The 27817-nt window shown below is 40.7% G+C and overlaps 1 protein-coding gene across 2 annotated transcripts in view; it reads left to right on the top strand.

Annotated features, from left to right (window-relative positions):
• KIF6 (kinesin family member 6) overlaps positions 1-27817 on the top strand; it is a 477193-nt gene that overhangs the window by 376426 nt on the left and 72950 nt on the right. For both annotated transcript variants that reach the window (XM_020999471.2, XM_020999469.2), the window contains exon 16: positions 14305-14355. In XM_020999471.2, the coding sequence (XP_020855130.1) occupies positions 14305-14355 (51 nt within the window). The remainder of the gene's footprint in view (positions 1-14304; positions 14356-27817) is intronic.

The raw sequence follows: 27817 nt of genomic DNA on the forward strand, positions 1-27817 counted from the left end.
GTATCAAATGCTGCAAGCTGAAAAAGCTGCTTTTCTATAAGCAAAAATAATGAAGCTAGTGCTGAGTTTGCCATTCTAAAGAGAAGCTGCTTTTCTCATCTACATGAAAGTGTCTAAATAGTGCTGCCAGGTTGGGGGCAGTGTCCTTGGTTTGCTCTTTCTAGTTCATGGTCTGAAGGGAACAAACAATTTCCTAAGGCCCAAGTTAAAGCTGATCAGTTTCTCCTAAAGAGCCCTTACCTAATTCTCGATTTCAGTCTGGAAATGGGGTTGACACTAAGGTGCCAACCCAAGACCAGTGAAGAGCAAGTTTCTGAGGTTTCTTGGTATAGGAAGTCCCTTTTGCAGAGGGTCTGTCTCCTCTTCACCCAGATCCCCAGTGAAATCTGTGGCAAAATTCCAATGGTGATCTAACATCGTAGGTATTTCTTCTTCACTTATACCCATTACTTTAAGGAAAGCAGGCTGTTGTTGGGGAAATTTATACCTATTACTTTAAGAGGAAAGGCAGTGAATGAACGGCCAAATCTGCTTCAATCCCAGACGAATTTCAAATCCACCCAAAATAATCCTGGTGCACTAGATAGAGGGCCTACCTGGAAGTAAAAAAAAAGGCATACTATTTTGTGGCATTGGGGAAGTCAAGCACGTCAATGTCTCTGGGCAACCCAAAGATTAAAAGTCAGAAATGAGTTGTAGATCTGCCTTAGTAAAAGGAATTTCCATAGCAGGAGTGCCTTACATTAACGAAATTACAGGATGGGCCCCAAAATAAATTAATTAATCAATAAATAAAGCCTGGTGGTTTGTCAGGTCCTACCCCACAATCACGACCTGTTTTCCACCCTGCCCTCACCCCTCCATACTCACACAAATTCCCAAAAGCAGAAGCCGTTTCAGGTTGAAGCTGGTGAAGAGCAATCTTTAAATTCCTCCATTAATTCTCTGGCCACTTGTTTGGTCTTGTGACTCTGACCAAATCCAGATCAGGTGTGTTTACTTTGGACAACACAGTGCCCAGTTCTGCTGTCCAAGCATGGCCCTCTGAGGTCCGTCTGCAAAATATTAGCTTTTGATATTTTTAAGGAAAGAACAATTTTCACCAGATTTCATGTCTTCGGCAGTTCGGTTGGAAATATAATCATGCAATTTGTGTTCGAAAGGATGGCCACTTTTCCATTTGCTTGCCTTTTCTCCTTCCAACTTTGAGCCTCCTTTCTGTTGTTCCTTGAGAGGCAATCACATTAGAGAAATGCCCTCCCAAACCCCACTTCAGGTGCTGAGGCCAGTGTTCACTCAGCCAAAAGAAAAGGCCTACTCCTAAGCTCCAGTCGGGACAGTAGGAAGGCATGTCCCACTCCAAGAATATATATGTTGCTTGTCTTCTAGGCCACTTCCCAAATGGTTATTCCCTGAAGTTTCCATTCTGGTGTAATCCCATATAGTCAGCTGGGGCTGCTTAGGAAGAACACTTTTTCTAGCTGGAAGAAAAATCTGGACTTCTAGGTGGACTGTGGAAACACCAGATGTGGCAGCTAAGTGGGACGGGGAAGTCTGGGAACATTGGAGTTCCTCAGAGAGGTTCCTAGGGCTACCGACTCTCACCAGCAGTGGGAGTCAGTTGTAAGTGAAGGGCACCACTACAGAGGATTGGCTATAATGGGGAGCAGTTGGAGCCTTGTCTGCCTCGCTGATAGGCTTAAGGAGTGATCTGCTTGGACAGAACTTGCTGCTTTCCCATGCCCTGCCTTGCCCTGGGACCTGGTGAATTTATACATTCTCTACTTCCTCCTTCCCATTTCACACTCCTCCCCCCACCCCAAAGTTATTGCCTGGCAGACTGGCATAGTCTACTTTTTGGGAGTTTCTTGCTCTTTTAAAACTTTGGCCATTTGTATTTTTGTAGTAGGTTTTGTCTACAAATAAAGATAAGCTGGTATATTGAATTCTGAGAGTGTGCTTTAAAAGACTAGGTAAGAAGAGGAAATGCAGTTACTAGCAAATATAGTATGCCATAGGGCAGAGAGGCCTGTGTCTGCTCAGTGACTAGGGAAGGTAAAAGATTTCTTCCCTAGACTGGAGGCTCCAAGCTTGCTAAATTCTATGGTATGACTAGATCCCTAAAATACAGGGAGAAAGTGAACTGATGAGACCAATCACCATGGGCTTTAAAAATAGAAACTCCTATCCTTCAGTTGGTGTGAGCTCTAAGACTCCGCCTTTTCTTCACCCTGTTCCTTCTCCTTCCTTTCAATATTTTGGTCATAAGAGGGGACAACCTTAAAAAGAGATGTGGTATTACCTTCTAATTAGGAGGGTGATGGTGGGCATTACCACAGGTACTGAAAACATGAACTGTATCCCCAAAAATGTCAAGTGAGGTTGTGAAACAGTCTGTTAAAATGTTTTCTTTTACTGAAGCAAGAAGGTCTTTTGGTGATCTCTAAATACAAAGAACCAGCAGAGACTAATCAGCCTCTAAAGACTGGTTGATAAGGTTAACCCCCCAATCAGAGAGATGGAAATATTAAAATATAAATGGAGGTCTTAAGTATTTAAAAAGTTGTAGCAGAAGGTATTTGGAATTAGCTTCAAAATACATTTGTATTATGAAGACCTAAATGGAGATGTGAGAGGTTCCAAGGAGTGATGATGACTTGGGAACAGCAAATAGAATGGAGGCAAGGAACCAGAGCCTAGAGAGAAGGTAGCAGGAACAAGTTCATTCAATTCAAGAAACATTTACTGAACATCTACTTTATGGGAAGCTCTATTGTAGGGGGTAGGGTAGATAGATAGGAACAGAGTAAGTTTTTTTCCCAAGAGTTTACAATCTAATTGTAGGGGAGTGGGAGTGGGACAGTACATACGCAAGTCACCGGCATGCAATGGAGAAGTGTGAATACGAAGGAAAAGGTACAAAGTACTCTGAGAAATTTGAAAAGGGATAGATCATTTTCAGGTGAGTGGATCAGAGTTTTCTTGGAGAAGGTGGCACCTGGTATGGCCCCTGAAGGAAGAGGAGGATTTCATGGGGGAGGAGTCAAGAGGGGCAAGAAGAAGATCACCATAATAATAGTTCACGTTTGTACATCATCTCAAGGTCTACAAAGCACTCCCCAGCAGTAATCCCAGGGTGCAAATATGTGGTAGCCTACGGGTAGAAACAAGGCAAAAAGAAAAGACTATCATGATTTTAATTCAGTCAGAAAAAGGAAGACCCCTTAGAAGTATTTTTGAGACAACTCGCCTGTACATAGTTGGCATCGCCAATTTCCTTTACCCTATAGCAAACTTTGTGGATGTGAAATGTCTCTGTGTGGCCCGCAGTGGATGCAATAGGATAAAATGATAACCTCCAGAGAGAAGTAAAAAGCCAGAAGCCCCAGGAACCGTCTTTGGTGGGAGAAATTATCTCTCCCTTTCACCTTGGGCAGTGTCAGAAAAGAGGAAACTTAAGAACTACCAGGAATGACGCAAGATCGTGTGCCCTGTGCAGAGTACAGGCAGCATGTGAACATCACGGATGGTTTTTTTTTTCCTCCTGTGTTTGGGAAGATGCATAGTGCAACATAACCATTTAAGACTTTAGGAGAATCAAATTACTTACATCATTAAAAAATCCAAACAAGAGGCATTCCATGGGCTCATATTTATGAACACGAGACTCAGACCTCCATATACATAATGGTCATCATCTCCTTGGCCAGATCTTCCTGTCTTTTGGTTACTGTATAAACCATAAATAGTAATTCTTCTGACCTATTTTCCTGTGAGTGGCATACATAGTAATGAATGAAAATGAAAAGGATAGCAGTTGGCATACATATGTTACTACATGGCATGGTGTTGGACCACAGCCTGGGTAATATATACGCCAGAGGACACAAAAAATGTTAGAGGCAAAGCAAGGACATGGTCTTGTTCATAAGCCAGTAATTCAAAGTCTAGCATCTAATTTTTAAAGTCTTAAATCTCAAAGTTGGAAGAGACCTAAGAGGTCATCTAGTCCGACCTCTTCCTGAAAAAGAATTCCCTCTACAACTTTCATGTTTCATGAAAAGGTCTTTAGTCACCTCTTGAAGATCTCCATGAATAGGGAGCCTGGGGGCAGCTAAGTAACCCAATGGATAGAGCCCTGGCAGTGGAGTCAGGAGGACCCGAGTTTGAATCCAGGCTCACACACTTAGTAGCTGACCCTGGGCAAGTCACTTAACCCCAACTGAGTACAAAAAAACAACAACAACAACAACAACAACAAAACTGAACTAGGAATAAGGAGCCACTACACCCTTGAAAGGTGTCCATTCCACCTTTAAATACCTTTAACTGTTAGTAATTCCTTCCTTACCAGGAGCCAGAATCTGCAGCAATTTTTACCCATTGTTCCTATTTTCTGCCCTTTGAAAATGAACAGAACAAGTCCAAGCCCTCTTCCAAATGTTATTTTTCAGTCATGTCTGACTCTTCATGACCCCATTTGGGGTTTTCTTGGCAAAGATACTGGAGTGGTTTGCCATTTCCTTCTATACCTCATTTTACAGATGAGTAAACAGGGACAAACAGGGTTAAGTGACTTGCCCAGGGTCACACAGCTAGTAAGTGTCTGAGACTAGATTTGAACTCATGAAGATGAGTCTTCCTGACTCTAGGGCTGGCATTCTATCCACTGAGCCATCAACCTTTCAATTACTGCTACCATGTACTCTTTGCTCATGCACTGTGCTGTGGTGTCTACTGCCTTTACCATTCTGGTCACTGCCTCCACCACCAGCACTGATTATTTCTTCTCAGTGCCCGTTAGTCATAGCTTGCATAATAAAGTACCCCTACTCTCCATATATCACTTGGTGAAGGCATATATGATAGTCTTCCAATGTTTACAGCATAGTAAGCAATTTTTTAAAAATGCCTGTTCCCCCAATCCCATTCCAGGATCGGAGAAGCATATAATGCCTCGAAGTCTTCTCCAGGGATGTCTCTTTGCATCCCCTATGACAACTCCTGAGAGCAGCAGGGGAATGTCAGAGTGTAGACTCACCCTGCCTCTGTAGATACTGATCACTGGCAGCAGCTGCAACAACAGCATCTTCAGACATAAAGAAGAATGATGGTCTGCAAGAGTTCACATCAAGGCTGGCTTTAGAAGTTGATTATACTCCTCCTGGTTTGAGATCAGGACCTTCAGATTTTCAAAATTAACATCTCCAGAATGGATGCCAACCTAATCAGAATCTCCAGATCCTTAAAACCATTTAGTATAAGGGCAACCACTCATGGTTCTCAAAGGACGTTTATTTTTACACTGGTACACCTCCATCGAAATGCTTGCCTCAGCACTTTTGACAAATCCACAAATTTACTTAAGTTCTATAAATGTTTGTAGACTATTTCTGTATAGTGTAATAATAGTAACTACCTCCATTGTCTTAAGTTTATGCAGTGGGAGAGCTGGTCTGATGCCCAGAATTTGCCAATTTTTTTTTCCTATTGTTTATTATTATTTTCATTACTTTAGTAGCTGGAATGAAAATCCCAAAGAGGGAAAAATTAGTTTCATTCATTCAACAGCCATTAGTTAAGCGTTTACTATGTGTTGAGCCCTGTGCTAGGCACTGAGGTTATAAAAATGAAGAGAGGACAAACCCTAATCTCAGTCTTTCATTCTACAGGAAAGAAATAACATGTTTGTAGATAATTAAACACAAGCTACAGACATAGGGATTTCCAGAGGTTCCTGAAGGAGGTATCACTTGAACTGAGCTTCAAGGGAAGCAGGAATTCTAGCACAGTTCAGGAAGAAGAGTATATTAAGTATGGGGTGAATCAGCTTGTGAAAGGGCATAGGCTGAAGAGATAGAATACTGGCTAGAAGAGAGAGAGAGACACTGTGTGTGTGTGTGTGTGTGTGTGTGTGTGTGTGTGTGTGTGTGTGTGTGTGTGTGTGTGTGTGTGTGTGTGAGAGAGAGAGAGAGAGAGAGAGAGAGAGAGATTGAGAATGAGAGTTAGGATAGGAATTAAGGACTGAGACTGTGGTTTCACTGGTACAATTGAACTCCTGGATGAAGAAATGCCCTTAAGCAGTGCAGGTTAGTACCTTTTCTGCAACTTAGTCTTAGAATGTGGCTTACAGCCTTGCCCAGGGTCGCATAACCAGTGTGTATCAGAAACAGAATTGTAACCAGAGTCTTCCTGGCTATGAGGTCAGCTCTTTGGATTGAGCGTATTATCTCCCCATGGTTAGAGGCTGAGGGTGTTCTGGAGGCAGCGTCTCTGGTCTTAGATAGATGACTGGTGTGGAGGCGAATGGGTGCTAGGGTATATGTCCTGTCTTTGGTACTTCCTGATGTCAAGGCAAGGGTTGTTTAGGTCCTGAGACCTGAACTTGTTAAAGATCATTTAGATGTTGGTACAATGTAGTTATCCTTACAAATAAGGGTGTTCCCACTAGCAAAGTTAGAGGATTAATGGTAAGAGAGGTTCTGTGAGAGGAGAGGGATTCTCATGTTAGAAGGAAAAACTGCCTTAAAAACCCAGTCTATAAACTAGTCCTCTTATCCTAAAAGAAGGTATTCATCAGTAGAGTTTCTTATTCTAACCCAGGAGATGAAACCAAGCTTAGCTAGGAGATTTAGTAACAGTCCCAGTGTGAGCAGAATTTCTGCCCTATAACAAATCACAGTAATTTGACATACAATTTCATTTTTCACTATGTAGTTTCATTGAAATGGTTGGATTTCAGAAGAAAATGGAAGCTGATTTTTGCTTAGCAGTGGTACAGTGACTTAAAAGACTAAAATGATTTATGGTACACCACATGGAAGTAGGAAAATCCTAAAATAAAGAGAAAGATTCTTCATGTGTCATATCCAGTTGGGTAGTTTTAAGAGTATTCACCCAGCAAGGGGTTGTATACCACCCTGGCCACCTCATAGGACTGTGCTTCTAAGGCTTTCACCAGTAGGGAACTCAGGAAAGTATTTGTGCCTCCCTGAAGCCAAGAGCTATCCATACCTTCAGAGAGGCCTCATCCATTTGCCACTGAGGAGTGCCTATGGTTGGCTGGTATTTGACGTAAGACCCAAAAACCCTAGCAACAACAGACTTCAGACTACATTACAAAGCAGGTATCAGCAAAACTATTTGGTACTAGTTAAAAATAGAAAAGTCAGTCATTGGTACAGATAAGGTATACAACATACAAAAGCAAATAAACATAGTGCCATAGTTTTAGATAAACCCAAGGACCCCATCTACTGGGTTAAGGACTTAATAGTCAACAAAATCTTTTGGGAAAACTATAAAGCAACCTGGCAGAAATTAGGTTTAGGCCAGCATCTCATACAACACACCAAGATTAGCTCCAAATCAATATATAGCTTAGATGTAGAAGGTCACATCATAAAACAGATTAGAGGAGCAAGGAAGGAAGTACTTTTGCCCAATATAGATATGGAAAGAGTTTGTGAGTAAACATAGAGAGGATCACTCAAGATAAAATGGCAGTTTTGATTACATAAATTTCAAAATTTGGGGCATAAAAACTCTAACACAGTTAAAATTAGAAGAAAAGCATTTAAGGGAGGGGGAGACCATTGCACAAAGTTTCTCTAATAAAGTCTGATATCCCAATTATATAAAGAGTAGCTGGTCATGTATTTCTAACTTTGAATTATCCTTTCACTTCCATTAATTTTGTCATTTCAAATATAGGTCTTTTTCAGCTATTTTTCAGCAATTACCCGACTGGTATTGGTGTTAAAAGACCTGAATTTAAGTCTTAATTCTGACATGTACTGCCAATGTAACCCATGCCATTGAGACACTTCCGTTCTCTGAGCCTCAGAGACTTTTATAAAATAGGGCTAGAGTGTTGAGGAGTGTGCTTTACAAACCTTAGAGTGCCATGTCAATGTGAGTTGTCATCTTCCTAATAACACAAACCATGAATTCAAGCAGGTTCGCTCAGACACCAGCATGGACTCGATCTCTTCTCTCTCTCTTCTTGCCCACAGCTTCTCCTGTGTCTTTCTTAGCCAAGCTAAGAGATGGCTGATCTGGCTCCCACTTAGACTTCTCATTCTCATCTCTCTTTGGGTCTTTTACCCTCCATAGGAAATAGAAACAAACACCATGAGGGTTGGGTTTCCATTGGCATTGCTCTAACCTAGCCCCTTACCACCTTAATCTGGCTCATGATAGTCTCCTGACTAATTGGTCTTCTTAACATCAGCATTTTTCTTCATTTCTCTGCCCTGCTCTGAAACCTTGGATGGCTCCAGTAACCCTGCCCCATAGCCTCCTAGTGACAGCCCTATCTGGTTACAACCTTGATTTCTTACCTACCAGGAGCAGCTGGTGGCAAATGGATAGAACACTGGTGCAAGAATCAGGAAGACCTGAGTTCAAGTCCAGCCTCAGGAATTTGTGTGACCCTGAGCAAGTCACTTTAACCTCTATTTGCCTCAGTTTCCTCAACTGTCAAATGGGGGTAATAATAGCATCTACCTCCCAGGGTTGTTGTGAGGATCAAATGAGATAATATTTGTAAAGTGCTTAGCACAGTATCTGGCACATGGCAGGAGCTATATAAGTACTCATTCCTTTCCCTACCTGAACCTTCCTCTCCTGCCACAAACCAGTATCTTCAAGCACACTTTATGCATTCTCAACCTCTTAGTGTTGCTCATGTAGTTCTCCTTATCTGGAATGCTCTCCTCCCCTCCCCTTCCTTTATTCATAAAATCATAAATTTACAGCTAGAAGATATCTCTGGGGTCATCTAATCCAAGCCCTCATTTTACAGTTGAAACTGAGGCAAAGAGAGGTTAAGTGACTTGTCTGAGGGCACACAGTTAAGTAGCAGAACTGGGTCTTCTGACTCCACCTTTTATATGAGGTCTCTTCTTTATAGGTATAGTAAAAGAAAAAAATAGCTGTAATCTCCAGTAATTTTCAGCTGCCCTTCAAGCTGCTGCTGTTTTTCTTTTCTCTTCTGCTATCCACTTTCAAAAGTTCTCATCCTACCTATCTCTCACACCCCACTATGCCCATGATCTTCCCTGACTCCTCCAGCCCTCATTGATCTATCCTCCTTCTAAACTCCTATAGTATTTACTGCCTTCAGTACTTTGCACTGTTCCTTACCTCTTCATTTTTATCTATCTTTTCCCCCAACTAGATTATCAGCTACTTGGGGCTGGGACCAAGACACATTTGGAAAATAATCTTCCTATCTCCCACAGCACCATGCACACATTAGATGCCAAATAAACATTGATTGGTTGGTAGTGCTATAAAATCTGAGAGTTGGGCAGAATTTGACATAATCAGCATGCAGATTTCCCACCCTCTGCCCCAGGAAAGGATCCAAGTGGACAAGTCTACCTCATGAGAGCTGGCTTCAGCATTGTTCACCATTAAAAAAAATAGTATTGATGAAAAATGAATTTAAAGGAAAGCCATAGTATCCAAAATGCTATATATAAAAACATGGCATGCCTGATTTCATTCCATAGTAATAGTGCCTGAGATGTAACCTGCTCTGTAACAGGGCACACTACATTTTATATCTTTGCAGTATATTGCTTCTTTCATATTCCCTCTCTACACAAAAGCACCCTCCCCTCAACTCTTCCTGTTCCCCACTCCTCCACCACACCCAGGGGTTCTTCAGAGAGAGATATTTTCTTTCTAAATTTTCATGTAGCATCAGCCCATTCCCTTCTTCCTTCAACATCAGCTAATTAATGATCAGGAAGCAGGAAAAGGAGATTTCTCCCATGTGCTGTTATAAGGACTAATTAGCAACATTCTCCCATAAGAGCCACTCCGGCCTTTCTCCCTCTCCTTCATCCTCTTCCTTTTCATCCTTGATTTGTTCTGCTTCTCTCCCAGACAGCTACTTGCCTCAGGCTGGGAGTTCTCTATTACTGTTTCATCTCTTTTCCATACCTCTGGATGTGACTGTAGCCAGAAACTCCAGCCAAAACCAGCAAATTTATCACCAGGATAATGACAGCAAGCTGCATGCTGAGTGAATTCTGAAATCCCCCTCAACTCCTTTTTTTGCCAAAACCTGTAGAGTTGCAGGATCCAACATATTATTGAAACTGTTATCTGCACATGAAGAATGACTCCACTGGAAAAAAAACAATTTGGTACCAGCCGTGAAGCTATTTTTAGACACTTGTTTGGTAAGATTTCAGAAAGGAGAATTAGCCATGTGGCGGGACAGGCTAGCCAAGTCTCAAAATCCTGCTTTGCTTAACTGCATTCTAAAACTATCTTGTCCACATGTCATATTACAAAAACCCAGCTTTTTCAAGGAATGCCTCATTGTTCTGAGAGTAAACATTTATGTTTGTGGAGTTTATAGAACTGGCTTTCCCAGTGGCTAAATTCTCCTATTTATTTACATGACTGGTTCTTTACTGGCCTACGGCTGTAAAATTCCCTTAATCCTGCCCCAGACTTCGTTGGCCATTGGCCTTGTGGGAACCCTGTTCAAGGAAATCTCCAGGGACTCTAGGAGGAAGGAGACTTGGGAGTTCTCAGTGGGAACTGAAGAAGTTTGTGGCCCAGTAAATGCACCTGCTATGTGCAAGGGACTGTGTGCTGAGGACTGTGTGAAAAAAAAAATTGAACATATTTTCAGAGAACTTTGCAGCTATTTGGTGGGATAAAACATTGATACATGAAGAGATAATTAACCATTAAAAGTCAGTTCATGCTAATGACTATTACCAAATGAGAAGGAAACAAAATCAATTTTGACTGGGCTAGCTCAGGTTTCGAGTTTGCCTTCTTCCTGGTTGGCAAACTTGGACCCACTCATCCTTGGCCCTATTCTATATTGAGCTATAGAGAACACTGTCAGAGGGGTGAGAGTCTGTGTTTCTGAGAGCCTAGGATGCTCTCTTCTATTCACCCTCTCTCCTCCCCCCCCAACTCCTCCCCATTCCAGCACGTCAATAAATTATCTCCTATTATTTGGAATCAGTTTCCATACCCAAGAAATGCGTCTTACACACTCTTTTTTTATTTAAAAAAAAAACTTTAAAATTTTTTTCCTAATTACACATAAAGATAAATTTTAACATTCATTTTTTAAAGTTTTGAGTTCCAAATTCTCTTTCTCTCTCCTTTTTTATTCTTTTCCCTGAGATGGTGAGCAATTTGATATAAGTTGTACATGAGCAAACATGCAAAACATACTTCTGTATTAGTCGTGTTATAAAAGAAGACACAGACCAAAAAAGAAAAAAAAAGTGAAAAATAGTATGCTTTGGTCTGCATTCAGACTCCATCATTTCTTTCTTCAGAGGTAGATAGCATTTCTCATCATGAATCCTTTCAGATTGTATTGGATCATTGCATTCCTGAGAATAGCTAAGTCATTCATGGTTGATCATTGTATAATATTGCTTACTGTTACACAGCCTTTTCTCATTACTTGCCATAGATCCTAAATAATGGATAATGAATCTATTTTGTAAGACACCCATAAGAACCTCTAGCGTAGATGCAGACAAAAGCAGCCAGGATGATGCTAAGAATAATGGAAGGAATGAGGAAGGAGACAGAAGATTTTGTTGGGGGCAAGGAATGTGGAAGTGATAAATGTCTTGAAATAGTTGAAAGACTGACATACGAAAGAGAGGTAAGAGTTATCTTAGTTGGCTCCAGAGAATAGAATGAGGAACAGTAGGAGAAAAATTACAGGAAGCCAGAATTTGGCTCAATATTAGGAAGAACTTTCTAACAAAGCTGTTCTATAATAAAATGGCCCTTTTTATAATATAATAAACATCTGTCACTAAATGGTTTCAAGCAGCAACTGAATTCTATCAGGGATGCTATAGGCTGGGTTCTTAAATTGGAGAGGTTGAACTAAAAACACCTTGTGTGTGTGTATATGTGTGTGTGTGTGTGTGTGTGTGTAGCTATATATATATATAAATGCATACACGTGTATTATACACACATTTTATATATATACATATATAAAATACTTATATATGTACCCCTTCAGACTCAAACTCAAATGATTCTGAGTGTTGCAAAATGTTCTGTATCATCTCCCATGGTTATTCCATATCCTGGTGGTGTGTTATATTGTTCAGCTATAGATCTTTTCTGAATGTATAAAGTGTTAGGAGAGATTTATGCTAGCCTAAGGAGCAGTAAATGTACCATCATTTCCTGGAACGCTACCCTGGTCACTTCCTGCAAGTAGAATATCAGAGGCAATTGCATTGACATTTTAACAACTAGTATATTTGCTAAATCAATCTCTTAGACATAAAGAAACCCTCAATCTTACTGATTTACCTCATTTCCAAGCACACAATCATGGAATTTTAGTGTGGAAAGGGACCATAGAGGTCATCTAGTCCAACCTCCCACCTAATGCAAAAATTCCTTCTATAACCTCTCTGACTTGTTTAAGATTTCTTGGAAGATGTAACAGAAGAAATAATCCTATTCAACAACTCCTTGATGCTAAACATCCGGTGAAGCATAAAACGGGGAGATGTGTGCTCGCCAAAGGTGTTTGTCATACTGTTGAAGGAGATCCAGTGCAGAATCCATATTGTGGAGAAATTCCCTACAGATGGTGAGGTCTTCTAGATGCCTCCTCCTTGTGGATGACACTGAGCTGACAACATCAAGCCCCCAAATATTGTTAAGCCTATAGGAAACACTAAGTAGATGAAGACTATCATCTAGATTTCAACATGCATTTGGATAGACACCATTTGGAACTTGTCCAATAGGATGTATATCTGGGATAAACAATGCAAATGGACAATGAGTGGAGCAAGAGGGAAGGGGCCTAGATCACCTTCAAAAAAGTACATTTCTATATGTACTTCAGACTTCCCATGAAAGCAAAGGCCCGTCTTCTACTACTAACATTCTACTGATGGTGCTATGTCACAGTGAAACGTAGAATTCTGTGGTTCCTAAGAATTAAACATGAGTATGATACAGAGGGCAATGGAGACACATGTGATGGGTGTGAAAAACTCTGAAGAGCAAGAGTAAGAGAAACCATCATGGAATTGTATAACAAATAGATGGGCTGGCCATGTGGCAAGAATGAGGAATGACCGACTCAAAGCCTAGGTGCTTCACCGGTGACTTTACAATGTCTGGAGAAATCTTGGGTCTGTATTGTGTTGGGTGGGCCCCTGTGATGAACTTATTGAAGGACAGGGACAAGAATCAGAGAGTATGGCAGTCATGCACCACAGAAGGGAACTCCTGAATCAGTGAGCTGACAGATCCATTTGAGTAGCATCCCTCATAGAAGGTCATACTGCCTCTGCTTGCACATTTGCAGTGACAAAGAACTCATTACTTTTAAAGTAATCCACAAAGTTAGACAGTTTTAATTGTTAGCAAGCTCTTTCACATAGTGACCCAAACTCTGCCTCTATGCATCTCCCAAACAATATTTCTGGTCCTACTTTCCATAGCAACACAGAAAATCTAATCTCTTTCCCACATAAAAACCCTTCAGATATTTTAGGAGAGATAGTGTGTCCTCCTTAAGTCTTCTCTGGGCTCAATCTCCCCAGTTCCTTGTTGTTCCACATATAACTTTGTATTTCATTCCCTTACTGTCCTGGTGGCCTTTCCATGGAAGCATTCTAGTTTGCCGATCTTTCTCTTGGGAGGGAGATCCAACCTAGATTTGGACATAGTGCCCCAGATATGTTCTGAATACTTCAGAGTATGGTAGGCCTATAACCTCCCTTGATCCCTCCAAACACCATTCTTCTATTAATGTAGTCTACAATTATGTCATGGCTTTTGTAACAGCTTCTGTGGGCTCACACTGAGTTTGTGGACAACTCAAGCCCCCAGGTCTTTTTTACCTTGACAGCAATTCAAGCAGTTTCATGGAGAAGGTGGAATTTGATCTAGGTCTCAGTTCTCTCACCCCAAGGATGAACAAAAGACCACATCCTATTCCTCCCTTAATAATAACACACAGCAATGACATCTTGGAAGTACATCACTAATACAGACACAGGCTCCAGCTGAGGCATTTGTAAAGGGCTGACTGATGCGATTGAATCCAATGAACTTAAAATGTATTTGTAGTGACCCTCTGGCTTTGTTGTCACTTCCACGGCCAGTTTTGTAAGCTCCCCCTTGGACTGAGAAGCATAACTCTTCCCTTTTTCTCCACCTAACATCTTGTTTTTGGAAGGTCAGAGGCTTCTCAGCCTGATGCATCTTTCCAGAACTTAGGTTATGCACTAATAGCTTTGCCACTTGTTTCTTTGACAGGCCATCTAAAAGAAGAAATAAATCAACGGCAGATGCAGCGAGTTGCTTTAAGTGAGTACAAGTATGTGTCTGTTGTGTGGGAGGCTTGGGGAGGGGGGAGGTGGAGGGTTAATACAGAATGATATCACCTTGCCTGATTCCAGGGTCATATGTTTAAAAGAAATTCCATAAAATAAAAAATAAATAGATAAAGTCCCTTTTACTTGGTTACTGGCAGAGCCAGGTGTAGGCAAAATTGTGAAAGAGGCAAGGTCTGTTTTCTGTGCCATACCCCTTTTACAGGTACCAACTCTCACCAGGTAGCCAATGTCCCTCGGCTACTCAGGTGCCTCCGGTACAGTATGACCCACCCTGATTGACCCCTTCTTAAGCAGCATCATTTCACGTTACAGATATTTTTACCCATCATGGATTTAAAAACGCATGCGCACACGCGCGCGCACACACACACACACACACACATTGTTTTCTGCAGTACTTTGTACTCTGTTCTCTGATTTCCAAAATTACAGATAGCTAGTTGATAACTACTCTACTTTTGATGCATGCAATGTGTAAATGAGGAAAAGAAAACTTTTGCCACCCCATGTACATTTTGGCAATGGCCTTCTGAAAATAATATATTCATATTTTTTGTTTGTTTGACCAAAGTCACAGAGGAGGGATGAGAAGTATCTTGGTAAACTGGTGGGAAAGATATTTGGGGACAGATAATGAGGTCCCTCAAATCACACCCCCTGCTCCTCTTCTTGACTGAGCCATAGCACCAAATGGTAAACCATTGGAAGAGTTACAATCAAGAGTTACAATGTCTCCTAGTTAAAGGATCCTATTTTACATTTCTCTTCCCAGGACTACTTCTTGTAACTGCAGAACATTGAAGGACTCCATGCCAAAAGGGTAGAAGGGCCCAAACTGTACTGGGAATGATTTCCTTGAAACTAGCAACTAGTAGCACTGTTAGGAGCTTCTTTTATTTTCTTTTATTAAAACCTACACTAATACTCAGTAATTATCAGTAAGATAGTAACAGCTAGAACACAATGTGAGCCACCAAAAGCCTAATACATTCTGGCCAGAGCTCTTGGGATCACACTGTTAGTTCTGATATGCTTTAGAAAGAAATGGGGTGTCAGCCTCTTGACCATCTCCTGAGAGGGAGCTGCTGTCCTAGACTTGTAATTGTAATACAGACCAATGAGTGTCTTAGTTCTGAACATAGATTCAGCTGATTGCTTTCCCAGCAAAAAGTGAGTTCTTCAATAGAGGTAAACTGATCTCTAAATGTTGGCTTAGGAATGGTTCAAAGCAGGCTAAGGTGAACGTAATTCTGTAATGAGCTCTCTTCCTGTCCCCGAGCTCTAAGTGCTGGGCATCAGATATGCAGGAATTCCCTGAAATCAGCTACAACAGCTCCATTATGACAGTTCCAAGGGCAAGGTCCATCTTCATGTGACATCTGCCCTTCTCTCACAGGCATTTAATGAGCCCTTGTTGTAGAGAAACAATGACGTGGAAAATACTATTTGAAATAACTGTATAAGTGGTATGCATTTAAGACAAGGTAAGCCTTTTCCGTGGGTTCCAGGGGAGTAAGGAGCTCCATCCTTCCTTCCTTTCCAACTGCCCATCCCCCTGGGAGGCCAGGCCAATCCAGCAGAGGGACTGGAACTGCTCAGGCAGTTTTCTCCCCTGCCTGGAGCAGACCTGGGCCTTTGGAAAATTGCTGCATGTTTCCAATCACAGGCTCCAGGCCACACAAATATTTTCCAGACTCCCATTGCTTCATTAATGTACCATTCTGAAGTAGGTCCATATTGCCTCCTATCCTTTGCATGGTAAACTGGGGCTCCTTATTTGTCTATTTATCATGCTTCGAGCTTCCTCCTTCTAAATTGCAGCAGGTGTCAAGTTCAGGAAGGCCCAGATTTGCCTGAAGTAATCAGGAAACTTCAAACAGAAAGCACTTTGGTTGGAAGTCTAATTAAGAGTATGTTGAAATACCTATTTATTTTTAAAACCGTGCTATCCCAATTAGAAAAGAAGTGTTAACATCTCCCAGCTGCCATTTTGAGATTAAATGCCTTGTTCTAGTCCAAACACTTTAGGAGGTTATTTGATTGAGATTTAAAAACACCAAGGCTCAGGTTTCCCAGGTGAGCATGTTTCAGAAGTGAATTTTGCTTATTGAAGAGAACCTCTCAACTCAGCACACTGTTTATATAGCCATTTCCTGTTTTAACCCTCACCTTTCCAGCTACCATTTGGGCAGAGGGCTGGGGACAGAGGACTTCTTCCAAACACTAGCAGCAAATGGATTTGGGACCTGGGATACTCCTCAAGGGCCAAGTTGGCTTCAGGCATAGGAAATGAATCAGTGACTAAATACAGTATTTAGTCCTTTTCTATTTCCTTGCCTTTCTGCTCATTTTTCATTCCTATCCCAATTTTTCTTTTTATGTTTATTTTGCTGACTTTTTCTCCTTTTTATTTTTCCTAACCCTCCATCTTCAATTTTGCCCTTTTCACTTTATCATCTGTCTTGATCCTTCCATCGCCTTACTCTTAATAGTTTACTGAAGGTTTTTTTTTCTGTCTATATATACAAACCAATGCGTTTGTACATGCTGTACATGTGTATTGGCATCTCCCCAATAACACTGCCCTAAACAATGTTATTTCCCAGTAACATCATTGACACATTGTAATCAAACCCTACTAGAGTGTAACAGACCCCTCTGGTAACCATCTTAGCCAGCTGGCCAAGAAGCACATCAGATGTTGAGCAAGGAACCTAATGCTGCTTCAGATGTTGTGGTTTTGATATTTATGGTTCTATATACCTGCAACTACTATATGAGTGTGACCACTAGCACCTGAACACTTGCTTGTGCATGTATGCATGTGTGCGTGTGCATGCATGCACACACACACACACACACACACACATTTTTTAAATTTTAGTAGGAGACAATCTCCAAGGGAATAAAGCTTGAATGTGACAGCTTAGACATCATTGACAGACCAAATGTGATGGGGAATCTTCTCATCCTTTAAGCAGCCCCCATCTGACCTTTGTCTAAGGCCAGCCACATGCATGAATATGTGTGTGTGTGCATGTAAGAACCCCTTCCTTTTTTAATGATCAAGTCTAAATTAGAATGTACTTTGTTTAGGACCCCACCCAGGAAATCTCTCAGAAAATATAAACTTTACATCCTACACGAATTTCTTTGAAAGGCATAGAGGCACGACATCTGTAGTAAACTACTGTAGAGTACATTTAAAATCAAATGAGAATTTATAGTAATTTGCAACAGTAGTGGCAGTGACCATATTTGATGTGCTGGTTGAACCTATGGAAAAATATGTGACCATTATCACTTCTTTCTAAGGGAATGGTTTAAGACCAATTCCAAAAAGCATAGTAAAAAGATATAGATATAGATACATATGATATATGTATATGTATACATATACACACACACAGATATATATACAGATATACATATATACGTATACTATATATATATACACACACACACACACACACACACACACACACACACACACACACACAACACACATATATATATATATATATATATATATATATATATATATATATATATATATATAAAATGACTAAAATTGGTTACTAAGCCACAGGCTGGTAGGTGACAAGTTAATGAAACAGCCCAAAACAACTGGATATTAATTTAGATGTTTTGGCTGAACATCACTGGTCACTTCAAGATAAATCTGATCAAATTTAGTGGTATTTGTTTATATTTCCTCATACTGCTTTGTTTGTGCAATATTAGAATACCTGAAAATAGCTGTCCTGGATAGAGTAGAATGTAATAATGTTTAGTGAGAGAGTAGTCAACCATAAGTACTTATTGAGTGCATCTACAATATGCAATATACTATGCTAGGAGTTGTGAGAAAATCAGATAAAAACTATTAAAAGCTTAATGTGTGACCAGCACTGTGCTAAGTGCTGGCTACATAATTACAAAGAAGGAAATTATCCCTACTCACAATGATCTGAGCTTTCATTTTAATGAATGAGACAAGTATATATAAAAATATATGCAGCCTAAATATAAAGCTAACAAATAGAGACAGAGAGAGGAGGAAGAAGAAGAGGAGGAGTCTTCATGAAATAAAATACAATGTACTTTGGGAAGGAGGGTGCCAGCAGTTTGGGGGGATGTGGGAGCCAGGAAAAGCATCGTTCAAAAGAAGGTGCCTGAAATGCATCTTAAAGGAAGAAAGGGACTGTATGAGGAAGAAGAAAGGAAAGACTGTATTACAAATATGGGACAGCCAATCCAAAAGCATAGTGAAGGGAAGTGAAGTGTCACATGTGACGGGCAGAGTCCCATTTTGTCTGGGGTTGCAGAGTCCAGAGGGACAGTAATGTCCAACAAAGCTAGAAAAGTAGATCAGGGCCAGGTTATGTAAGGCTTTAAAAGCTAAACAGAGGATGTTTTATTTTATCCTGGAGGCAGTAGGATATCACCGGAATTGCTTGTGTAAGGGAGTCACATGGTCACATCTCTACTTGAGGAGAATTACCTTGGCATATACTGGAGGAGGGAGAGATATGAGTCAGGGAGACCAAATGGGAAAGAACCGTTACAATAATCTAGGCAAAAAGTAATGAAGGCCTAACCAAAGGTATAGTAGTATATGTGGAGAAAAGGGGTCGGATGTGAGAGACGTTGTGAAGGCAAAAACATTGAGATCTGGCAGCTGCATATGTGGGATGAGGGAGAAAAAGGAGTCAAGGTTAATGCTGACATTGTGAATCTTGAGACATTGGTAGGATGGCGGCTACCTTTGGTAGAAATAGGGAAGTTTGGAAGAGGAGAGGGCTCAGGGAAAAAATAACAAGTTCACTTTTAGACTTGTTGAATTTAAGATGTATCTGTAACATCAATTTTGAAATGTTCAATAGGCAAATAATGATACTAAGACACAAATGAGATATTGGGGCCGGATATGTAGATCTGGGAATTGTTTGCTTAGAAGTGATAATTAAACCCATGAGAGTTGATGAAGAAATATAGACAGAGAAGAGAAGTGGACCTAGGACAGAACCTTGGGGAACACCCACAGGCATGATGTGGACGATGATCCAGGAAGGAAGACCGAGAAGGAACAATCAGGTATGGGGCAAACTAGCAGAATGTAGTGTCACAAAAACAGAGAGGAAAGAGTATCCAGGAAGAGGGATTGGTCAGTATGTCAAATGCAGCAGATAGGTTGAAGAGGATTAGGGGAGCCAAAATGTCTGAACGATTAGGGACAGTGTGGTGGGGTCCCCTCCACAAGCTCCTCCAAACAGAGCTAGAAAATATACTAGTAGACTAAATCCTAATGAGGAAATCCAGAAAAAGTCCCAGTGAGTCATGTGTCCCGCCCAGCCCAGGGAGATAGGGAAGTCTGCAGACACTGGGGGATGGGTCAGGCCGAGAACACACTGCGTTGAGCACTCCAGTGCCCAGGGAGAGGCTGTGCATGAGGGCAAGAATGGTCCCAGGCCATACAAGGATTCTATCAGACACACACCAGGACACTAAGATAAGGATACGTGCCAAATGGAAGCTTTGTCACCTACGGCCCAGTTCTGGGTCATAGATCCAGGGCAGAGTGAGAAGGGGACCTGTATAGGGGAATAGTGTTTCCAGGTAGGGAGATCCTGGGTGGTGTATTGAAAAAGGAGAAAGTATAAAAATCAGCCCTAGCAGCAGCAGCAGCAGCATGGCTCAGAATAGGGTCTCACTTCTAGCATCTACCCTATCCTACCCTCTCTGTTTTTGTGACACTACTCTCTCCTAGTTTGCCCCATACCTGATTGTTCCTTCTCAGTCTTCCTTCCTGGATCATCGTCCACATCATGCCTGCGGGTGTTCCCCAAGGTTCTGTCCTAGATCCACTTCTCTTCTCTGTCTACCAAGGTAGGAATCCAATACCAAAGGGAGCCTACAATTCTGCCCTAAAATCAAGTCTGAACTTGTGAAGCCTCCTGGGAGAATGGGTGAACAAAAAAGAACCCTACCATAATGAGCTGTTTTGGTGGCAGGAATATTCAAGACCTAAACACAGAAGGGAGACTGACTCCAAAATATCTACAGGCAAAGCCTCAGAGTAAAACATAACTCGGCCATAAACTCAAGTAGAATTCCTGGAAGAGATGAAGCAAGAGTTTTAAAAAAACTTAGAAAAATGTTTTTTATAAATGGAACAAAAAACGTGAGGGAAAAAATTAGGGAGGGAACGAGAATCATGGAAGAAAGAGTTGGAAAGGAAATGAACAGCTTGGCACAAGTGGTACAAGACCTTGCCTGAACAAGAATCTCCCTGAAGATTAGAAAGACCAAATAGAAGTTAATGATGTCATTAGGCAACAAGAAATAAAGTCATAAGGCTGAAAAAATAGAAGAAAAGTAGCATAGCAAAAACAATTGACCTTGAAAACAAACCGAGGAGAAAAAAATTAAGAATCATTAGACTATTTAAACAATATGATGAGAGAGAGAGAGAGAGAGAGAGAGAGAGAGAGAGAGAGAGAGAGAGAATCCTTACATTTCAAGAAATCTTAAGACAATTACTCAGATTTCTTAGAACTAGAGGGCAAAGTAGAAATAGAAAGGCTCTACCAGTCATAACTCCTGAAAGAAACCTCAAAATGAAAACTCTTGAGAACATTATAAGCAAAATCCAGAGCTCCCACATCAAGTATGTATGTATGTATGTGTGTGTATATATATATAAACATGCATATGTATACAAGTATATACTGTAAGCAGGCAGAAAGAAAGAATTCAAGTACTGAGGAGCCACAGTCAGGCTCACACACGATTTAGCAGCCACCACTATAAAAGAGTAGAGAACTTGGAATGTGATATTCCAGAAGGCAAAGGATATAGGCTTATGAACAAGAATAACTTACCCAGCAAAACTGAGTGTGATGCTGTAGGGGGGAAATGGACTTTTAATGAGCTAGAGGACTTCCAAATATTTCTAATGAAAAGTCCAGAGCTATGCAGAAACATTGGTGTTCAAACACAAGAGTGAAGAGAAACATAAAAAGGCAAATATGAATAAACAATGTTAAAAGTCCAAAGAAGAATAAATGGCTTACATTCAAATATGGGGAGATGATACATGTGTCATTCACAGTTCATAGGAAGAGTCCAGTTAAACAAGGCCTAAGGGTGATTCTGTTGTGTCTTGATGTTGTTAAGAAAAGAATGGGGAGTGGAAGAGGAATACATCAGAAAGAGGGGGTAAGGGAAAGGAAGGTTAGGGAAAATTAGCTCATGTAATTGGGGGGTACGTTAGATCTCTATACAAACAAGGATGAAGTGGGAATTCACTTAGAATGACCTCAAGTTTTTTCAATAAAGAGGCAAGAACTTGGGCTTGAGCGCTTGAGGAAGGCAGAGAAGAAAAAGCAAAAAGGCCTTGCCTTTGAGGCTCTTCCAGTCTAGTTAAGGAGACATAAATAGAATAAAAGTAACCACTTTGTTTATTTAGACTTTATAGCACTTGATAAGAAGCCTCAGGGCTTCTCCACTGAAATACCTTGATGCATGGAGGTGACCCTGGGTTCTTGAAGGCTGTGACAGTGGGGACATAAAGTCTAGTACCAACAGGAGTGTGCTGGGAAATATTTAACAGTGATTTCTCCAGAAAAAAAATGTAACCAGGATATATGCTCCATTTTAATCTATATTATTAACACTTTCTTAAGCCTTGATAATCAACAAAATAATCAATCCAGCCCTGATTTGTAGGGTTTACCAACTTGTGAGAGGTGGAAATGCTCACATTGAACATTTAACAATTGGCTCTCCAGCTATTTTCAGCTAGCTTCAGCACTCTTAAGGATAGAGGTTCCTAGCCTGGGGTATGTGGAGCTTCCGGGGGAGCTTGCTAAGGGGCTGTGGGGAATATCTCTCAAACAACTATACTATTCTACTGAAAATAATTAATCTTTTATTTTAATTATGTGCATATGCTTGGGAAACTCACGGATTTATTTCCTTTCATATTGACATATTCTTACATGTATATCCTATTATATTATAGAGTTTATTTCCTTTCATATTGAATAGAGTGTATGGGAAGATTTACTGTAAGAAAAGCGGTATTGGGACTGAAAAGGGTTGGGAAACCTTGCCCTAATAGATCCCATCCACCAAGCAGGCACTGGCCCCAGGATACACCAAGTCTTTGTTTAAAGCTCATCGTCAGAGAGGTTCATCACTATTCCTTTTCTATATACAGTCTTGATGAGCTTCAAGGGATGAAGTCTTTAGTGTAGCAATTCGCAACGACTAGACATAGAGGAGTATTAGTCTTTGTTGGAAGAACCCCTTCATGGATCATTGAAGTACTGAAATATTGAGGGTTTATACCCTACCTGCTTCCAAAATAAAGTCTGTAAACTGACCCACAGTTCAAGTTTAAAAATTCAACAAATGTTTATTAAGTGCTTAGTACTTACAAAGGTCTCTGTGACATGTAAACATGAAACAGATTACAGTTGAAATCAGAAAGAAAGAATGCTTTCAGACTCCAAAGCTAAGCAGATTACTACCACATTTGAACAATAAATTTCACTCCATTTTCTAGCTACTAAGGTAGAAAGAAGAATTACACATTTTCATTTTCTGACAAGCAGCAGCACACAGTTCATCTGCAGAAGCAAATGTTGCCTGGAACTAAACCCACACCGTAGTTTATTGCAGGGATCCTTGTGTGAAGGACGTTGGTGACGCAGTGAACAATATCTTCAACCACAATATTACAAAAGACACACAAATGCTATTCAAGCAGAGGATCCTCTTATCGGTCCTCTATAAAAGCAGAAGGCATGACATTAAAACATAACTCCATAAAGCATTTCTGTGACAGGGTGAGACAATATGGCCTGTGTACTCTGCTTTCTGAAGGTGTAGGTTATATTCCAACTCAGTGCCACATAGAGGCCAGCAACCTGTCCATCACCAACACTGTGCCCCACAGTGAAAGTCATCCTTCAGAGAGAGATGAAGGCCCTGGGGGGCCAGATTTGTGATTTGTCTTGGCCACATGTACCTCCCTTACTAAAAAAAAGAGATGAGTATCCTAGCTGTTGTTTGTCCTTTGTTTTCAAAGAGGACCAATGATATCATGGGGGTGATATCTTGACTCATGTGTGAATCAGATTTAAACGAGGCAGAGTTGCAGAGCTGTCAGCCTCACTTTCTCTTGTAGAGTCATCAAAGTCCAGTGGTAGCACAAAAGTCAAGATGACTGGTGATAGCCTGAGATGCAGTGGATAACACTGGAATCTTCAATGTCTGACCAAGCTCTAAGTGCTCCCCAGCACCTGCTTCAGCTGCCTTTATGGCCATTGGAACCAACTGTTCTCATCTGCTCGTTCTTCAGAAGTCTTCACGTGTTTGGAGTAGATGTCCCCCTAATTTACCAGCATGTTTGAGGACTGTCAGTTATGCTTAACCTGGTTTAGCTCATCTGCTGAGACAGTTTTACTGGGATGTAGCTGCTGCACATGCTACAGCTCCTTGGAGCCACAGGTGACAATTGGGTGCCAGGTGGACACCAAATGTGGATGAGCAGCCCTGAAAAGGGCTCAGCAGGCCCTCACACTGGAGGTGCTAGTTGTCCCTGACCACCCCGTATACCCCCTGGCTAGCTGTTAAGGGAAAGCCCAACAGTAAGGGCTCATGAGTTAGTGTTTAGGATGACAGCCACCCATAGGATTGCCCCTATGAACTCCGAAAGTAGTAACAACTACCCTTCTGGGGACCCACACTTTCAGTGCCAGCATGGATTGGACAAGTCAGCCCCAAGGGGGCATTATGTGTGTACTTCATTCTTCTTACTTGTGTGTGTGTGCATGTGTTGTGTCTTTTACTATCAGCATATCTTAAAAAGAAGAAACCCACCACTCTGGGCCAGTAGTATCAAGGGATAATACATTTCCTCAGCCTCTATTGCTTCTGCTTCAACTCTTGCTTGAGCTCCACTCCCTCCTCATGTACCTTACAGGAAAGGAAAGAAGGAAGATGGGAATAAATGATATGGAAAACAAAGTTTGTGCTCCCTAGATTGTCCAGGAAATACCTTGCCAGATGTCTGTAATTCCTTCTTTGAGCCTTTGCAGGGGCCCCTCTCTCTTTGTAGGGATCCTCTCTCTTTGTGGGGATCTTCTCTCTTTTGGGGTTCCTCTCTCTTCATGGGGATCTTCTATCTTCAGTGATCCACTCTCTTTGTGGGGATCCTCTCTCCACAGGGATCCATTCTCTTCACAGGATCCTCTCTCTTCATGGAGATCTCTCAAATGACCCTGCTTTGGATTTTGACCAGAATTTGATAGACCTAAAGCACAGGTCTGACAACTTTACTCCTGAGCTTGAGAAGCTCCAGTTCCCCTCTTTTGCATCTGTGATAAAATATTAACTGCTCTGTTTGACTTTTAAAACTCTTCATAATCTGGCTTCACCCTGTTGTGCAGGCTTAGTACTCTTCTTTACAAACTCTACATTCCATCCTAACTAGGCCACCCCTCATCCACAACATCCTATCTATCTCTCATCTCTTTTTGCCTTTGCATAGGACATCCCCTATACAGTCCTTCATCCCCTCGGCTTCGTGGATTACCAAATTTCCTTCAAGGCTCACCTCAGAGCTACTTCCTGCAGGAAACCTGTCCTGATCCAAATGTTTCTATCACTCTGCAGAAATTCTTTTGTCTCCACTTTGTATACATTTTATATTTAATTATTTTATGTATGTGTGGTTTTCGTCAGAAGAGCAAAGCTCCTTGAGTCAGGGACCATTTCATTTTCTGTTTTGTAAAAAATGCTTATTGAATGAATGAAAGAATGAATGAGCCAAAGAACATCTTGGAACAACATACTGCCTCCATTTTTTTTTAAAGCAGAAAATTCTGTTTAGCTTCTCAATTAAGGGACAAGCATCTAGATCTAAAGCAAATTTGTTGCGTTCTAGTTCCAATAAGTGCATTGGGACAGATGTAAAAGTAACGAACTAGGCAATACGTAAGTGGTACAGACCATAAGTACCACAAGAGCCCTGTGAGCTATGGTGCTTTTTCAGGGAAGGTGGAAATTAATTCACTGCCCTACAGAATGAAGAGGACAAAGGAGTCTGGGGTCAGGGAAACAGACTTTCAAAATTGCCTGGGTTTAAGTGTTAAGGGCCAGAATAGCCATACTGGAGAATGTAATGGGGTAGAGAAATGTAAAAGAAGAGATAAGAAGCACAGAAATTTTAACTGCTTCTTAGTGTTGTAGAGGAAGTAAGATCTTTTCTTTTTCTATGGTATTTTCACCCTTATGAATAAGGATTAAAAAGGATTAAGAAATTATGTATCTTATATCATCCATGTCATACATTGGTAAAACCCTCCTTACATGCTAAAAGAGAAATCCTGTAATCTTTCTGCATGTATGGATACAGAGGTATCGATAAATGTATGTATATAGATGTATGTATATATAAATAAATACACACATATATATATAAATATATGTGTGCATAGGTGTATATGCATATGTGTATACACATATGCATACATGCATACACATACATACATACATACATACATACATACATAAATACATACATACATACAGACATAAATACATACATACATACATACATACTCTAGTCAGATTCATCTACTAAGCATCCCTAATTTCTTTGGCATGTTTACTTCTCTCCATGCAGAATAGTTTTCCTCTACATCTTAGTAAATGTTATTCAGGAATTACTGTAGCTAAAAAATATTAATCATCTGGTGCCTAGCCTCTCTGAATGTAGCTAGACTGGTCATTGAAAACAAATGTCCTCAAGGGTCATCAGGTCCAGACCTGCTGCCTTTCCAGTTTGGTAGAACTTGTCTAAGCATGGACTGTTCTGGTGCAGCCTTCTTTTATCCATGTCCAGACCACCAAAAAATGAAATGTAGAGGATAGTGGGCCACAGGTACCTCCATCATTACCATTGTACTTTACATCTGTGCCCATTCTTCCTACCTCCTGTAGTCTGTATTTGTGGAAAAGTATGTCCCTAATGTTGGGGGAATGGCTTTGTTTATTTATTTATTTATCTATTTATTTATTTACTTATTTGGTTTGTTTGTTTGTTTGGGTATTTATATTTTTTGGTTAATGATGTGATTTAAGAGGTGTCATCATTTCTTGAGATTCTATTGCTAAACTGAAGTATGTGATCAATTAACAATATCCCAAGCCTTGATAATTGCACATGGCAAAGAGTTTTGAATTTGAAGTAGGAGATCCTGGGCAAATCTCAGCATTCTTACTTACATACATGAGTGATCTTGGGCAAATTACTCATCTCTTGGGATTAAGGATCTTTGAACAGCTGTAAAAGGAGGGAATTGGACATGATTGCCTCAAAGATCCTTTCCACCTCTAAATCTAGCATCCAATGACTCATTTTCTCCCCTTGTTTACAATCACAATTTTCTTTTTTTCCCCATGTCTTTTGTTTTTCGCAAAAGAGTCTATGTTTTCTTTTTTTAATACTATTTTATTTATTTTGAGTTTTCAGTATTTACTTCCACAAGATTTTGAGTTCCAAATTTTCGACCCTTCTTACCCCTCCTCCACCCCAAGATGGCATGCATTCTGAATATCCCTTCCCCTAGTCTCCTCTCTTCTATCTCTCCCCCTCTCTTATCCCTTCCCCTTCTATTTTCCTGTAGGCAGGATAGACTTCTGTACCCCATTTCCTGTATTTCTTATTTCCCAGTTGCATGTGAAAACATTTTTTTAAACATGTTTTTAAAACTTTGGGTTCCAAATTTTCTCCCTTCCTCCTCCCCACCCACCTTCATCGAAAAGGCAAGCAACTCAATATAGGTTTTACATGTGCAGTTATGCACAACACTTCCATAGTAGACATGTTGTGAAAAACTAACTCTATTTCCCTTAATCCTATCCTGCCCTCCCATTTATTCTATTCTTTCTTTTGACCCTGTCCCTCCTCAGAAGTATTTCCTTCTGATTACCCCCTTTCCCAATCTGCCCTCCTCTCTATCATCCCCCTGCTCTCTTGTCCCCTTCTCCCCTATTTTCCTGTAGGGTAAGACAGATTTCCATACCCAATTGAATGTGTATGTTATTCCCTCCTTAAGCCAAATCCTATGAGAATAAGATTCACTCATTCCCTCTCACCTTCCCCTGTTTCCCCTCCACTGTAAGAGACTTTTCTTTCTGTTTTTTTTGTGAGATAATTTACCCCATTCTACCTCTCCCTTCTCTTCTCCTAGTATAATCCTCTCTCATCCCTTAATTTTATTCTCCAGATATGACCCCTTAATCTTCAACTCACCCTGTCCCTCTATCTATATCTATCTATACATATACATACATATAATTTTTTTCCCAACTACCCTAATACTGACAAAGGTCTCATGAGTTATAAATATCATCTT

This window comes from Phascolarctos cinereus, unplaced genomic scaffold, assembly GCF_003287225.1.
Source record: "Phascolarctos cinereus isolate Bilbo 61053 unplaced genomic scaffold, phaCin_HiC Scaffold_5;HRSCAF=322, whole genome shotgun sequence".
In the NCBI taxonomy this organism is placed as follows: domain Eukaryota; kingdom Metazoa; phylum Chordata; class Mammalia; order Diprotodontia; family Phascolarctidae; genus Phascolarctos; species Phascolarctos cinereus.